Raw genomic sequence first — 17,233 nt, forward strand, 5'->3', positions numbered from 1 at the left:
TCTTGTAGAGAACATGACGGCTTATTTGAGGGCCTCGAGGTTCCTCACAAGAGCTTTGTTTGGATTGTTCTTAACGTACAAATACAGAAGGTTGCAAAATATTAAATCACATTTTACCGCTATGTACGTATATTTCTAACTCTGCCATAGTCTGCCAGCCCCATACACAGGCACTGATACCCCCAAATACTGGGAGCCCTGGACGGTGTGATCTTTAGCATCTTGTCAGTGTTTCATTTTGAAGTACATACTGCGGTTTATCTATAAAAACATGTTGTTATGTTTATTGTGTACATAAGGCAGTATCTGGCTGTTGTCTGATGGGGTATGTTTAGCTCCTCTAAATGTTGACCGTGTATAATCTTTTTCTGCTTGTGCTCTCCAGGCCTGCCCTTCAGTGTACACTCGGGCTTGAGCTGTGGAATCAAAGTTGGCTTTTGCCTTCTCTAGCGGCTGGCTGCGAGTGAGCACAGGAGCAGTGTTACCCTTCGGCCCCCTTGATAGGCACAGAGACATACACGGCGCACGCGCACACGCGTACAGGATATGTGTTTCCTGAAATCCACTGAATCCTGCTTAAACCATTGACTAAAACTTGAATTCAAATTAGTGGTCCCAGTGCTAATGAGTTTTCTGGTGAATCACAAATAGTTTGAAGCAGGCCTGTGTTCTTTGTAGCCACCAGTCTTCGTAAAAGGAAGTAGTTATTCTTTCTGACTCCCTAGTTCTTTGCTATTCAGAGTACTGTATCTTTGTTATAGAATAGAGCTTGGTGCCTTAGATTTAAAAACTTTTTATACCCTAGCTCTTTTATACAAAAGGCAGAGACAGTCATCTTAACAGATGTGATTCTGATATTTTTCTGTACAGATTTCACGTGTCGAAACACTGTTACGCCTTCATATAAATGTGTGTGTTCTATGCAATAAACTTTGCAGGTAAAGCAAGTTTTCTTATTTTAATAATAAAAAATGTACTGGTGGCGGTATAAAGGTGACACCAGTTGTTAACCAAGCTATGAACACAGGCAACCGGTATGTTCGATAAGTAATCAGATCCTCTGATAAGTAATCAGATCCTCTGATGCCCCTCTGCAGTCACTTGGTGATTTGGTGGCGTTCCACCGTGGGACATTAAGATGTGAATTTTGAACTCTGGTCTTCTTCCTGCTCCCATTTCAGTGCTTGTTAACTCTTCCCTGTGACGGCTGTGACTTGAGGCCAGTGATTAAAGTATCTTTCTTTCTGCTGTGGTAAAATTCACGTAAGTGGCATTTAGTACATTTACAATGTACAACCATCACCGCTATCTAGTTCCAGAATGTTTTCATTATCCTAAAAAGAAACCCAGTACCCTTTAAGCAGTCATTCCCCATTCCCTCTCCCACAGCCCTTTTTTTTTTTTTTTATACATTTATTTATTTATTATTTTTGGCTGCGTTGGGTCTCCGTTGCTGCGCGCGGGCTTTCTCTAGTTGCAGAGAGCGGGGGCTACTCTTTGTTGTGGTGCACGGGCTTCTCATTGCGGTGGATTCTCTTGTTGCGGAGCACGGGCTCCAGGCGCGCGGGCTTCAGGAGTTGTGGCTCGCGGGCTCTAGAGCACAGGCTCAGTAGTTGTGGGGCACGGGCTTAGTTGCTGTGCGGCATGTGGGATCTTCCCGGACCAGGGCTCGAACCCGTGTCCCCTAGCATTGGCAGGCGGATTCCCAACCACTAGCGCCACCGGGGCAGCCCCTCCCACAGCCCTTTTAAACATCACATTTGGTGCTGGCTGCGCATGAGGCAAACACATTTGCTTTTGAAAGTCCGAGCGTGCACTCGGGCAGTAATTGTGCTCTGTTAACATGCGCGTCCCTTCATGACATCACTGTTACGGTGTGTGGCCAAACCAGTGTTTTGATCTGCCCGTACATGTTTAGTTTCTAATCTGGAAACATGTTCCACTGCACTAGGTTTTGTGTTTGATAAGGTGAGGTCCTTGTTTATCCCCGATCTTTGGCACCTGGTGCTTTGAGAACAGTGGCAGCCATTCCCCACTTGGCATTCAGTACCGGGCCATCCACTGGGGCTGTTGAACCAGGACATTCCCTGGTGCGCAGACAACCTGAAGTACGGTCAGGGCACCCTGCTGACAGCCCTGAGGTGATGGACGCTGACCCGGCCTCCGTGCTTGCCGTAGGCTGAGGGCAGCCCCCGGCTTCTCCCGGGAGATTCCGCAGATGATAGCGCACTTCCCGCACCCGTGTCATCCGCGCCCCCCACTGCCCCCGTGTGCAGTGAAGCTCTTCAATAGCTCCAATCCCCGGCAACCAGAAAAACGCGGTGAGAACACTAGAAAGGATGCTGGACAGGAGGTCTGAGGGCCCGAATTCCTGCCGAGGGGGCTGCAAGCCCTCCAAGCAACTGCGCCCGTCACGGCCCCTCTGAGCCGTTGCTGTCTGGTGAGCGGGCTGGGGGCCTGCGCTAGGATCTCGGAGGGCCCTCAGTTCTCAGGAGTCGCTAACTCACTGGCAAGAGCTAGAGGGTCGCGAGGTGGGCGTAGAACCGCAGCAGCAGCTGGTGCCAAGACGCACAGCCCGGAGGCAGACTGCCCGGCCTGTCCTATCAGGGCTCAGTCTGATCCCTGCACACCCTGCAGGCCTGGTCAGTCGAAGCAGGTCCCAGAAAGGCCGCCTTGCCCTCGGTCTCCCTCCCCACCAATCCAGTTCCAGTGTTTCCAGATGGGCTCGTCTCATAATTTCCCAAACAACTGTGTTGTAATAACCGTAGTTTTATGTTTACACGTTCTATGTGCCAGGTACTTTATAGGTATCATTTTAAACCCTCACAACAACCCTGTAAGCTCCCTTGGGAAGCAGAGGGTCACCATCCCAACTCCCTACCCCACACCTGCTTCCTTGGTGCCAGGCTGGCTCGCTCGCTCGCTCTCCCTCCCTCCCTCCCTCCCTCCCTCCCTCCCTCCCTCTCCTCTCTCCCTCTCCCTCTCCCTCTCGCTCTCTCTCTCTCTCTCTCTCTCTCTCTCACACACACACACACAGAGACACACGTCTATTCCCCCTTCATAGAAATGCTCACGGTTTCCTATAGACAGGTTTTGACTCCTTAGCCCCAAAGGGGTTCTGTCCTTTGATTAGCCCGGGCGTGAGGCTCCTCAAAGACGAGGCCCTCTCCTCCTGCCTCAGCCTTTAGCTGAAGTATCCTGGGGACCCTTCCACCTGAGGAGTCTGCAGCAGACACCCATGTCACTGGGCACCCAACGCCATCCTGAAACGACCACGTGGCGTGGACGGCTTGGGCACCCGAAGAACCTGAGCCTCGTGGGTGTGGCTGTGATCTGCAAGCTACCTCCACCTCTGCCCACACCGTCCCCACGCCCCCCACCCCTGAGATACAGGGGCCCCAGTGAGCATCCTCCCAAATGAGCGGCAGCCTCGAGGGGGTGCCTTCTTCCGACGGTGGAGGAGCGGCAGTTGAAGGCACAGCGGTGTTCGCCACAGCTCAGGGCTCCGGGGCGGGGCGGGGGGGGGGCGGGCACAGGGAAAGGGCAGCCAACAAAATAGGGACGGGATGACTTCTCAATGACAAACTTCAGCTGCAGTTCCCTTCCCGCCTCCAGCCCCCTGGCCAGAGGAAATCAGTGTGCTCTTTTTTTAAGGGATATGAACATCTGGGAAATGTTATTTTGGGTCAGAATGGGTTTTTCTGTTACTGTTTTTAACTGGATCCAAGTGCTGTCACAGGTTGGTTTTATCTTGTAATTCGTGTAGTCGCGCTCAACCGCACTGAACTGAGCACGTCCTCGAAGGAAGGAAAAGTTAGTTGTTCAGGTTTCTGGACCAGCAGTATCACCTCGGAACAATTGCACCGGACGGAATTAGAAGTCGGGAGGCAAGTTATTTATATGCTGCTTTATTTCTGAAAGGATACACTGAACTGTCAGATGATCATAGCTAATGACAAAATGTAGAAATGAGGCATCGGCTTCTCTAACCACTCCTACAAGAATGTTAATATGCACTGTCATTACATGTGTACTCTTGATATCGTCTCATTATACTATGTAATATATCAATGTAGCTAGAATACAGTAAGTAGGTGATCCTGCATCTCAGGTAAGCGCTACGTGGAAATCCGGTTCTGCCCGCGGGGACAGTGGCCTCCGCATGCCCCCAGAGAGCCAGCTAAGCTCTTGAGGAACAGTCCTCAGAATCCCAAGAGAAGGGACTTGGCGGGCCTGCTTATTAACACACGGACACAGAGCAGGCAAGTACTACGTTACAAGGGATTCCACTTGTCACTGTTGGGAAATGTCATATCCGTGTCAATGACAGTCCTGGCGCCTGCTCACCTACCCCTCTCGAGGTCTTACGGTTACTTCTGTAGGATGACTTTCAAAACTGCAGGAAGGTCTGAGGGGGCTAAAATATTTCCATGCAAGTCTCCAAACCCAATAAGCTATGTTGCTATTAATTAAAACGAAAATATTGTTAATTAAAAAAAGATAAAGGACAGCTGGGTTAGTTTTGTTAAGCTTCCAGAAGTATTCGCTGTGATGACGTTCTTCTGAAACAGGCTTGTTTGTTTTCTCAGATCTGCCTACACTTTCCAAGTCACCTGCACGTTCCATGTTTGAAAGTAGGAACGCTCAGAAAACACGCCACACGGGGAAATCAAACGTTAGTTAGTACAGGGGAAAAGGTCAGTTGAGAATTACAGCTAAATTCAAATGTTAATTTTCTGGAAGTCCGTGTTAGTCATTTGAAAGCACAAAAGAACAGAAGGAAGGTTTTGATGAGGAAGTTAAACCATGCATTTCGCTAAGTTCTTTCTGCTCACAGAACAGGGTGAGCAGCCGAGTTGGAGCAGCCGCTGCAACTCTGATGTGTCGTGTGACCGACACGGTGGGTCCCAGCTGAGCCACAAGAGGCATCTCAGTGGGGGGCTTTATCTCTTAGGCTTCTTGCTTACGTCACTAAGCAGCTACATGGTCAGCACTTTTCTGCTCTATGATAAACATGCAGAAGAGTCAATCTAGCTAAGTGTTCGTTTGCTAATTGCAGCTATGGAGAAACTGACTTTGCTGCAGGGTTGCTTTTTGCTAAATCCTAATAATGATCACTGTGTGCCCTTACTTGAGTAATAACTGTAAAATGGGAGGAAAGACAGAAGGAGCAACCCTGAAGAGGTGAAAGGCCGCTCTCGCCCTGTGGGTGGTGCCGGGCAGAGGGCGAGGACACGAGGAACAAGACTCAAATTCCATTTTACAGGACAGGAGCCCCTGTCACTTTACAGCTTTTTGGCACAGTCGGGGCAATACACTTGCTCCTGATGGAAAACAAAGCGCTTGTTGGCCAGATTCATGGAGCATTTTTTGCAGTGGAAGCAGTAGTCGTGCCAGGATTGTCCTTCATAGGCCACCACACTGGAGCCTTTACCAAACCCTGTGGAGGAAACAAAAGCAAACAAAAGCGACAGCTGAGTGGACACAGGTGGCAGCCAGGCCGCCGCCTTGCCCATTCACGGAGCCGACAAGCACGCGGGCAGCGTCCGCCCGGCGCCCGGCCCCCCACTCCACCGCGCACCGTCCCCCGCGCCGCCGGGACCTGAGAAGATGCCAGAGCTCAGTCGAGGGCCCCCTTGCTCTCCAGAACCCACATCCCCTGCCACCGCCATCGCCCTGTGACTGATGCGCACCGACCTCCCAGCACAACCAGTTTCTTTGATTTAGGTCGGGGCCATGGCATCAAAGTGGCCACCAGGAGGCAAACTTGGGCTGTTTGTGGGGTGTGCACTTACCGGGCCTCGAGGAGCTGCTAAGCTTCGATTTTTTCTATAAAGAACCACCACCCACGAGGGACAAGTCCTCTCTCCACCCGGATGCCTGCCCCGGAGGTTGGCGCTGGGAAACAGGGTGAGAGGCAAGCGTTTCCCGTGGCACACTGGGGGCTTCCTAGCTTTAGAGACTGGGTGGCTCACTCTTGACACAGTCCTTTTCCCTGAGGATGGCAAAAGTCTTCTCAAATGTACATTTCAAGGCTCCCCGGGAGATGGGAAAATTGGAGGCGGGGGAGAGGGCCCAGGGCACGTGGACCGCGGCCGCGAGATGAGGAATGAAGTGATTAGCTCGGCTCCTGATCGCAAAAAAACCTGCCCACTGGCACCTCTGAGCTAGCCTTCCGCTATGGGGTGTTCTCATCCCAGCTTCTCGCTCTCCGGCCTCCCCCACCTCCCCTCCCCGCCCCTCCCCCACCCCAGCCCACCCCGCTCCTCTCCCCCCACCCCTACCCCCCCAGCATCCCCGCGCAGTGCCTGCCCGTGGCCGTGGGTCTCAGGCTCGTGATCTCCGGCAGCAGCGTTAGTTAGTCGGCAGTCGTCAGAAGTGTTCTGTGTTGCAAAGGCTAACCTGGCCTGGGGGAGAGTCCAAACTATTTGGGGGCCTTCGGGACCACAGTGGCAGGGGGAGAGGGCATTCTTGGGGGCCTTTGTGGATGAAACCGACGACGTAGGAAAATGAGAGATGGTTACCATGCGCAAAACCTAGCCTGGCAGACTTAGCAAGGACTCTTTAGCCTACCAGTGATGGGGTTCTTGCATCCAGCACACTTCTTGGCCACAAAGTTCTTGTAGCAATCCACGCAGTAATACTGGTCCTCCACAGCGGTGAAACGCTGCCCAGCCAGCTTCTTAGAGCAGGTAACACACACAAAGCACTCGGCATGCCAGGGCTGATCCTGGTAAGTGATTCCTCCAGATGTGATGGCCTAGACCAGGGAGTGTAGCACCGGATTCAGATTCAACCACCATTTTGTTGAGTGCCTACTACGTGCCAGGCACTGTGCTGGGCGCTCTGGTCTACAATATCTCATTGAATCGCCACAACGGCCATGGGAGGCAGGTGCTATTATTATCCCCCAGTTACAGATGAAGACACTGAGGTTCAGAGAAGGCAGGCCCCCGTGCGAGGTTACTACACAGCAACTGGGGGGAGGAGGCCGGCCTCCAGGGCCGGTGTGCCCACGGACAGCCTGCCTTGGCCTGGGCGCGGCTTTCTACTACCACAGTCTCATCGTCTGTAAAACGAGAATAATAATTCCTACGTCACAGGGCTGTCGTGAGGATGGAATGGGATAGTGTGTGTGCAAGTGCTCTGCAAACTGCCAAACGCCTCTAGAAGCAACGGTCAGCGCAGAACTCCCTTGACACGTACCTTGTTGCACTTCACGCAGTGCTTGGCAAACTTGGCCTCGTGGCAAGTCACGCAGTAGAAGTCCTCCCCTTTAGGGAAGAAGCTTCCTGTCCCGATGACTTGCTTGCAGTTGCTGCAGGTGAAGCAGTCTTTGTGCCAGACGGTGCCCTTGTACTCCACGTTCTGATCTCCTGCGGGGGGGAAGAGACGGGGTAGCCCCACTGACAGTGCTCTGCAGGGGGCTGCATCCGCTGGCGCCGTCCTGGGCCCTCCAGAGGGGAGGAAATGCAGGCCCTGCAGTTCTTGGCCTCACGCTTCCAGTCACCTACCCGCAGGGGCTTCTCTACCGCGTCCTCCTGTGGTCATGCCAACCCAGACTCTGTCAGGGAGGGGACCCCGGCTGTAGTGATTTAGGGTCAGATGCCTGAATCCCCGCCCCCCCCACCCCCATGGCCTCTGTGGACTCCGAGATTCAACGGGGGACTACGTGACCCGGAATTACGCCCTGAGGAAGAAGCATGCTTCGATCACTTACTATCCCAAGTGAGAAAGCGCTACATACTTTTCACTTCCTTCTCTTGCCACAGACAGTTCTCTCCAGTGTTCTTTAGTTGCCGTGTGTGCGTGTGTGCGAGCATATATGTGTACACATATATACGTGTATATATATGCGTGCATATATACGCTGAACTCCAGCCGCGGCTCCCAGCAGCACCAGCCCCATCACCGCAAGCAACCCCACGCCACGTCTGCCCCCAGGGCCTCCTCCCTGGCTGCCCCGGGGCTGAGTGCGGCCGGTACCTGCCACGATCGGCTTGAAGCAGCCCTTGCACTTGGGGGAGTCCTCCCGAGTGGTGCACTTGTTGCACAGGATCTTGTTGTCCTTGGCCACGAAGGTCTCATTGGCCAAGGAGCGGAGGCACTTGGCGCAGCGGAAGCAGGTGTCGTGCCAGTAGCGGTTCTTGTAGTGCACCTCCTGGGAACCAAGCAGGGGGCCGGACGCCGTGAGCGGGGCGTCCCGTCAAGACGACATGGTCCCTCACACCAGAGCCCGAGCGGAAGGGCCGGTGCCCCGTCCAGGTCCACCCTCAGCCCCGCCCGCCCCCACGGCCGCTACCTTAGAGTCGGCGCCGATGGGCTTGCGGCACTCCACGCACGTGTTGGCGCAGAACTTGTCGAAGCACTTGAGGCAGCAGTGGTGGCCGTCCTTCTGCACGTACTTCTTTCCCTGCAGGTTGTCCCTGCAGTAGTGGCAGTCGAATTTCTCAGCCATGGTGCCCACCTTGTAGCTGGAGGGACCTGCGGGGGACGAGCAGGTGGGACAAATGACCAACGGGAAGGCTGGAGCGTGGCCCGAGGGGCTCTGGGGAGGCCACCACGGGACCCAGGCGACAGGCGCTTCACCGTGACTCCTGCGACGAAAGCGCCCCGCGGTGAGTCCCTGGGGCGCCGGGAGAGAGAGTCCTGCTGGGCCATCCCAACACAGTGCTGCCTCACAGAGGACACTGGGGGAGGGGACAGGGGTTCTGGCGGGCACGGGGCCCCAAGTGGTGGGGTGAGTGAGGGCAGGGCTGGGACGGGGCAGGCAGGAGAGGGGAGGCCGAGCCTACACCAAAGGACAAGGACACAGACAGCTCTCTGGGCCGAGTCTGCAGGGGGGCAGCCCAGCTGGCAGGGAGGGAGGTGCCCAGGCCCTCACTACAGACCCAACCAGGAACCCCCGCCTACAACTTTCTCAGCGGGGAGAGCATCCTCCGGACGCCCAGCTGTCCTCCTACCTGCAAAATGCAGTTCATCTGAACAGAAACTTACTGCTGACTCTGGACCACGCTAGGCACGTAAGCAATGCTTATTAATTTATTTTAAATGGCCGCTTTTAAGTCTGCCAGAGCACTTTTTAATCCCTGAAGAGATCCTAAAGAATTATTTCCCAGATAGTTTACTGACTTTTGAGGCCCAAGCGATCAGGCAAGAGAGGACTTATTTAAAAGGCACTCTCGACGCATACCGGCCAGTTTTGTGAACTATCTGTCACGGTGACGTTCGGTTTTGTGATGCGCCAAAATCAAATCCCCCTTTGTTTAAGCAACTAAGGGTCAATACAGTCAATGAACTATACGACTTAGGACATTTGCAATTTTCAGGTATAATTTGGGGGAAAATGGTTATCCAAGAACCCCTTCCATTGCCTTCATATAACTACTCCCTCCCACCCCACCCCACCCCATCCCACTCCCGCCCCCGGAATCACAGGCACTAAAGAGCACTCTGTTAATCCTGCCACCAAAGAGGTACCAAATGTGAGTTTCTATTAGCTCCCAACTTCTGTAAGCAGAGGCTAATTTCTTCCTCTCTCCCTGAGAAAGAAACTTACACGGGTAAATAGACAGCAGTTATTTAATTTGCCCAGGAAACAGGAACACAGAGACTATTTCTCCAACTACCCACAAACGTGGTTATTGTGCAAGTGAACAACACCCCAGGAGTAATTTAGAGAGAAAGAAGGAGGGAAAAGAAACGAGCAGTTGCCCGGTACTCACCGCAGCTCTTCCACTAACTGGCCAGCCCCAGACTCCCACTTTGGGTCCCATTCCCAGTTTTTTTTTTAATACAAACACATGTCCAAGTTGTTTGGATCCTGTTGCTGTAGGCAACCAAACAGCAGAGCGAGCTAAGGAAACCACACCCTGTGTCTGAGCACCGCCGGGGCTGGGCTAAGGCAGGGGACTCGCACTCAGACCAGCCTCCGACAAGGGCAGGTGAGCAGCGCCCCAGGCCCATCGGCTCTCCAGACACCTGACGACTGAAGCCAAGCAGTGACAGTCTTGTGCGAAGACAGGTGCTTGGGACAGTCATGTCCCAGTTCAGAGATTTACTGAGACTAGAGAATGGTTCTTACCGGCACTTTTCCCCCAAAAGAAAACTGGGGTGTTCCCTTACATAACTGGGTGAGAAAGGAAAAGTGGAGACATGATGAAACCAGGGTCCATCTCCTTGAACTACGCACTGTTTACTTAAGGCAGCTTTTAAACTGTCTTTAGCCCCCGTGTACACCGGAAAGGGCGCCTGTCACAGGGATAGAATGTTGAAAATCACTCTCCTTAATTCATTCTTGTTGGCCTTTCACATGTCACATAAAATCCTTGTCTTATTAGCTCTTCCATATTGAAACTGTGCACTCAGCGAAGATTTACTTTCTTGTTTAGAGCCGTGTAGAGAAACCAAATAAATCTCCGGTAACTAACAGTAAGTGCCAGGAAATTAAATTATCAGTGGGTCCTAAATGCCATTTGGCAGGAAGTCAGAATTTGTAAGATTAGACAGCGCTGGCTTCCTGCGTGGCTAGAGACTATCTTCTTGGACCACATTTGAAAATCCCTCCTTCCCTCTTACCAAAGTCTCTATTTAGAGTAAGTCTGAACCCAACTCATTTTAATATCACTCTCTCTCTCTCTTTTTTTTTTTTTGCGGTGCGCGGGCCTCTCACTGTTGTGGCCTCTCCCGTTGCGGAGCACAGGCTCCGGGCGCGCAGGCTCAGCGGCCATGGCTCACGGGCCCAGCCGCTCCACGGCATGTGGGATCTTTCCGGACCGGGGCACGAATCCGTGTCCCCTGCATCGGCAGGCGGACTCCCAACCACTGCGCCACCAGGGAAGCCCCTGACTAATCATTTTATAACAAAGATTTCCGTTTTAGAAAATCAGGGGGCAGCGCCTGTGACCCTAAGGTGCTGATGTCTAACTGACAGTCCTTTATAAGACTTAGCCGGTTGGAATGCAGTTGGAAATGTGTCAAATTTTAGGTATTTATTCCAAGATGGTAGCCTGATTTTCTTGCTATGCCTGCTTCAAAAGACACATCATTCTTCACTTAATAAACAAGCTTCCTCTTTCAGAAAATTCCTGAAGTACATCCAACATTCTAAGAGGGGCCTATATAAACCTCAGTATCTCAATAAAAAGTTCTGGCTTCCGATTTACTCATGTACACATACAAGAAATATAACACTGCAACATCTGGTTTTTCTTGTTTGTTTATTTGATTTTTACTATAAACCTCATTAGAGAAGATCCAATTTGTATTTAATAATCTTGTTTCTGCTTTATATGTATTGTCTCATGGATTTCTTGCTAATCTTCATTTTCCCCCTCCTGCCCAAGTGGCTCAAAATAAGAATATTTAGGGAAGAAGTGAGTATTATTACTAGGTAGCATTTTTCTAACTATGTGCTTTCCCTGCGTGGTATAATGTACAGTATAAACAGTGAACAGCAACTCAAACGGGAAAAAATGCAGGTTATTTCTGGTCTGTTAATGGCTAAGTGCAACATACCAGGACGTTAGTCACTCCACGTATGAGAACATTCAACACACGGAACGAAGCCTTCGCTGATGAAAGGGAGGCTTGCGCAGCAGTCGCGCCTGCGCACCTGGAGGCGCCGCCCCACGTGGGGGATAAACACCTGCACAGCTGCGACAGGGAGGGGCTCACGAGTCACTGAAAAGTGGGCTTTCAGAGAATTTCACAGAAAATCGGAAAGTGGTTTTTCCCTTACAAACAGACCAGGTAACAGTTCCATGTTATTAGCAACTTCGCCGGTACGCTGCGTTTAGGAAAACCCCCGCCAACTCTCCTTTGGCTTTTGCTGGTCACAGGTAACCCGGTTTAGATGACACCCGGGATCAGGAGGGCTGCACAGAGATGATCAAACGAAACATTACGTGCCCCTGAACTTACCCCGGGCAGATCCTATCCCAGAGCCACTCTGTCCTGACACGGGGCTTTTCTGAACGTCGCACACAACACGTGCAGCACGTTCTGCCTCTCGCACCGTAGAGAAACGGCTTCTGACCTGGTAGCCAACACAACATGCGTTTTCAGCTTTTCTAGTTGTGGCACAGTAGCAGGTGGTCGTTTGGTGGTCATTAAAAGTACAAAACGTTCAGTTTCACCGTAGACCAAGGCTTCTGACTACCACTTCCCAGTTACTTCAGGAAGCCAGTCCACCGGGTCTGCTCCCCTCGCCCACCCATTCCCGTCACATCCCTGCCTGGAGAGGATGCCGGGTGACTTCCCTGCCCTCCCACCCACCCCATCCTCAACCTAAAAGGCCAAAGGGTAAAGGAATGAAATCTGCACAACTTTGCAGACGGTAAGTGTTCAATAACAAAAGGATCAATTCTTGTCCTTGAAACGTCCTCTCAAGTATGTGGATGGTCCCTGAAAATGGATTCTCATCCATCCAATTATCCGAGCCTCTATTGTGTCCACACAAAGCCCATTTCAGGGTACTGTGGGGCTTCTTTCTGTGAGCACTTCTTTCTCAACTGCTTTCATGGACCTATGAACCTAATGTAACGCAAGATGATAGTTCCCGATTTTAAAAATCATCTAGAAGGTGTCAGTAATTTGTCTAGTCAGTCACGGTTACAGCCTCCAGATTTACTATAAGAATAACGTCGGGATTTGGTGCACTTTAAAAACCAAGGTTGGGCGTGTTATAAATATGTCACCTTTGAGATCCATTTTCCTATTCTGTCAGTTAGTTAGTAAATAAAACGGGGAGTTAACGTGAGTTCAAGGTCCACTGGAACAACTGCTACAGCTGACTGTTGTCTACAGCCAGAGAATATGTATGTTGGCCGATTACCACAATGTCAGGCGTGTGGTGCCATGTTTGTAAAATGGCTCCTGGGGGGTGGGGAGAAAAACAGACGGCTCTTGAACCCTTGGGAACAGGGAAGACATGGCACACTGATTCATTAAAGCAGTGCATTCCATCACAGCATATTCGTCTTAAAACAACGAAAGAGAAATTTCTCAAAGTATTTCCACTGTTTAAGTATTGACAGGCAAAAAAAAAAAATATATATATATATATATATATATATATATATATATATATATATTACTGGCTAGCAGTTACAAGCTTTCAAAATCAATTTTTCCAAAAGACTGCCGCTGATAATCATAATACTTTGCCCCTTAATCTGAAAGCTGGGAGATGGGACAAAGTGCCTGGCTGCTAAGAAAGGGGACCGTTACTTAGGCAGAGGGCAACGGAGCCACGGCGACATTCCTGGCTTCGCAGGAGAGAGTGGCAGCAGGCTGACTCCAGAGAACCGGGCTTTCTGGGGAAACTGGCGGTCCTTCAGTCCCTATCCCGGGGGAGTCTTGCCCATGGCCCAAGGGCTTCCTCGGTGTCAGGAAGAGTCTCACGGTAATGACGGTCTAGAAGTTCCGAACCTTTGCCCCTTTTTCTGATCAGAACAATTAATAACCTATGTGTCATATCAAAAGTATCACAGCAATTTCTTCAGGAAGAAAAGAGACGGCTCAGAAAAGGAGGAGATGTGGTTAAGTCAGTATGGACTTCCTTAGTTATAAATCTTCCTCCTTCCAGCTCCATATTCGATTGACCTTTTCTAAACACTTTAAATTCGATTCATAGCACTGTCAAGATGAAGACTTGTATCTTATAAATAACAAAAAAAATCCTAAAACAACAAAGAAAACCTCCTTCCTCACACAATCTCTTTCAGCTTCATAAGATGTCCTGGAAAATGTACAATACAGTAGTATGTTTATACATTAAAATAAATAAGGCACTCAAACTGCTGATTTTACTTGAATAAGAATAATCTTTTGTCTTGGAAACAGCATTCGAAGAAGGCAAGGACAGAACAGAGACGAGCTACGATTTACTATTTATAGACAAGGCTAAAATCATTTCGTCGAAAAGTATCTTTTAGACAAATCATAAGATTCAGTGCCCAAATAAAACTGTGCTTCCTAGAAGATAAAGAATATGCAGCTTTTACCTGAGTGTCTATGGGAAGCCATGGCTTAGAGACCAAGTTCAGGAGCGGCACCTAGACCAGTCTTCCCTCAAGCCCAGCTGATAAGGCTGTGGCTCAGTTGTGAACATACATTTAAGGGGAAGCGGCTAACACAAAAATAACCAAGAGCAGATGGCCCACCCCTCCCCAGAGATCACAACCTTAATCCCACTAGAAAATTCTTAACCATTTTAGGTGATCCAAGGGAGAAGAATAGGACCCAGTAAAAATACCAAACACTACATATAAATACCTGTGGGGCTACTCAGCATCCAAATTAGCTCCAGAGCCAGAGAGGCCACATAGAAAGTGATCCCTGTACCGGAATAAAATTTGGACTCGGCCCTGGCATACCTTAACGCTGAGCCACCCTCATTAATCCACTTTATATGCCTAAAGAGCTTGCATTTGGTCCTTTGAAGAATTCATTTTTGTGCCGTTAATGATAAAAGTAACTATAAGAGACAGACTTGTGCTACCAGTGTAATTAAAAGGGATTAGACAGTATGAATATACAGATCAAGGGCATTATCTCTGTCCTACTTGGTCTGCACCAGAGATCAGGAGAATACTGAAGACAGCAATCCTAGCCTCGTATCTCCTTAGTGTCAGAGCAGAGCAGGAGAGAGACATACACGCCCGCTATGAACACCAAGGAAGAGACACCGTCCCACAAACGGAATCTCTCGCTTTTCACTGTCAGAAACAATGAATGTAAAAATATGGATGAAAACATGGCGCCCTAACATGCTGTAACAGCTCAACAGGTCATCCACTGGCTGGAGGCTGGTCATCAGGATGGAGCTCTAGGAGGGGCCTGTGAGTCCCTCCCCAACCCCCGTCCGGATCCTTCTCTAGCCTCATCCCTGCCCCCCTCGCCCTCATGCCTTGCTGGCCCCTGCACCCTCCAGATACGCCCCACCTCAGGGTCCTGGTGGCCATCCCCTCAACATGGAGCCTCTCCCAGCTGCTCCTCTGCTTCCCTCGAGGCTTTGCTCCAAGTCACTTTCTCAGTGCCGTCTTCTTTGGCCACCCTGTTGAACATCGCAAACATGCTCCCCACCCCCGCTCTCCCTACCTCTTCCCCAATTTGTCCCCCGCGAAAACTCTATGTTGAAAAAATGAATTAAAAGACGTGGGAACTGTTAATCAAGTCACATATGAAACGGAAACGTAGCCCCACCTGGAACCCAAAAGTGGCTTCAGCCATTGAACTTCAAGGAAAGGGGACGACCTGCGCTCCGGGTCAGGCCATGTCTCGTCTAGCGCTTGTCACTGGTTTCACCCTCTTCATGCATCTTCCCCCCAGGCTGAGGGCCGGGGTCATGCTTTACTTGGCTTCCTGCTCCCAGAACCAGCAGGTAAGCGATACACGCTTCACGATGAATGAATCAATGAACTTCCCGGCTCTTATGCTCTTCAAACGTTTAATGAAAAGTTATTCGAAATATATTTTGGACCCTTAAATGTAAAAATGACTAAGAACACAGCAATATTGTTATATACGGGTTATATGAAACATACTCAGGAAACACAGCTGAACTGTCTTGGATTATTAAAGTATGGTATGCATCCAACTTAAAAGAAAAAGAGTTATTCTAAAAGATAGCTAAAACTGTCAGTAACTCCTAGTTAGCTGGAAAATGATGTAACAGTAAAACCCCGGACGTTACAGGCAGGTTTATTACATGTCAAGAAAATAAAGATTAAAAAAAAAAGGAAAGAAAGCCTGGGAAAAGAAGGGAAGGGGCGCTGCGCTCCCACCACGCCTCCGCAGCCTTTCTTATCTCGGCTGATTGCGTTCTGGCAGGGAGACTGGCCAGTCTGAAGGACGCCACGCCCCTAAAACAAACTCAAACTTTTCACCCAGAGGAAACGCTCTTAGTTTATTAGAGGATTAACCTTTACGAACCCTAAATTTTCGGTTTTAGTGAGGTGTATTTTTAGGTACGCCCGAGTTTTTTTTTTTTTTTTTTTTTTTTTTGCGGTACGCGGGCCTCTCACTGCTGCGGCCTCTCCCGCCACGGAGCACAGGCTCCGGACGCGCAGGCTCAGCGGCCATGGCTCACGGGCCCAGCCGCTCCGCGGCACGTGGGATCTTCCCGGACCGGGGCACGAACCCGCGTCCCCTGCATCGGCAGGCGGACTCTCAACCACCGCGCCACCAGGGAAGCCCGAGCTGAGGTATTTTTAAACGCCCCTCTCACCGTGCCACGAACAATAAGCTCGGCGCGCCCAAGGCTCTCCTCCAGGAAGTGAAAGGTGACAACAGAACACGGACAGACCGAGAGCCATACAAAATGAGCAAATACGCGTAAATCTCTTTTGCCCGAAACACGAGAAAAAACACAAAAACGAGAGAACTGCTTTCTGACCGTTCATTAATTAGTCAACTCCGACCGGCCGGTGTGGGCCGGGAGCTTGGACGACGACAACAGCATTTACTCTGCAGTCTGCGCCAACCAGGTGCAGTCGGCCTTCCGAGGAGCTTCACGAGGTGTGACCAACACCTGCTCTGACATCTGTCCCCACTGCCCATGTCCTCAAGTCACAAAGCTGTAACTTTCACAAAACCAAAACAGAGAAGGCCCTCTGTCAGCTGAAAATCAACTTCTCAGCAAGAAGAGTGGGGGGCTCAGTGGTTCCGAAGCTTTGACGGTCACTCAGCGGACACCCGAACGGGCACTGCTTTCACCAGCAGGACGTGTACCAGCATCCCTAATAATCACTGTCCTGTTTACAAAGCACCTTCCTACACTGCTGGTGGAGCTGGCTGGTGTTTCATGAACAAATCGCTTTAGTGTGTGAAGGCCACGCTTCGGGCCTTCCGGCCTCCCCTGCTCTCGCGAACATCAGAATGACCTGTCAGTGAGTGCTGTGCATCGCAGCTCCTCGGGCCCCCGTCGCGTGGGGACCCCTGAGGCTCCCTCCGCTTGCCTCAGCGTATCTACACACTCTTGTCCCCCAACCACACTGCACTTCCACTTAACCTGCCTTTGGCTCCAACTGTGGAGAGTGCCGCCCCACGCGTTCGCTGATGTTACAAGAGCACTTGCTGAACACGTGTCCTACTGTGCAGTGCAAGATATTTTGCTGGTCACAAAGAATAAGAGACAGTCCTTCCTTTGCAGTGTACCAAGATCGACATACAGATGACTAGCAATGCAAGGCACAGCACGGCGAGTGCGACCACACAGATGGGAAGTGGT

The 17,233-nt window shown here is 50.8% G+C and overlaps 1 protein-coding gene across 2 annotated transcripts in view; it reads right to left on the minus strand.

The window, feature by feature from the left end:
- Window positions 1-3,892: 3,892 nt before the first annotated feature.
- FHL1 (four and a half LIM domains 1) overlaps window positions 3,893-17,233 on the minus strand; it is a 59,732-nt gene continuing 46,391 nt past the window's right edge. The window contains exons 1-6 of one of the 2 annotated variants that reach the window (XM_089904060.1): window positions 8,303-8,481; window positions 7,987-8,161; window positions 7,207-7,376; window positions 6,574-6,760; window positions 5,796-5,995; window positions 3,893-5,440 (exon numbers count right to left, since the gene is read on the minus strand). In XM_089904060.1, coding sequence (XP_089760186.1) covers window positions 5,357-5,440; window positions 5,796-5,995; window positions 6,574-6,760; window positions 7,207-7,376; window positions 7,987-8,161; window positions 8,303-8,458 — 972 coding nt within the window. In that variant the 5' untranslated portion in view covers window positions 8,459-8,481 and the 3' untranslated portion in view covers window positions 3,893-5,356. Of the gene's footprint in view, window positions 5,441-5,795; window positions 5,996-6,573; window positions 6,761-7,206; window positions 7,377-7,986; window positions 8,162-8,302; window positions 8,485-17,233 lie in introns of those variants that run through there. The other variant, XM_022554265.2, reaches the window with a different exon arrangement.

This window comes from Delphinapterus leucas, chromosome X (assembly GCF_059928025.1).
Source record: "Delphinapterus leucas isolate spDelLeu-1000000601 "Yukka" chromosome X, BTC_Dleu_Yukka2, whole genome shotgun sequence".
NCBI classification, from domain to species: domain Eukaryota; kingdom Metazoa; phylum Chordata; class Mammalia; order Artiodactyla; family Monodontidae; genus Delphinapterus; species Delphinapterus leucas.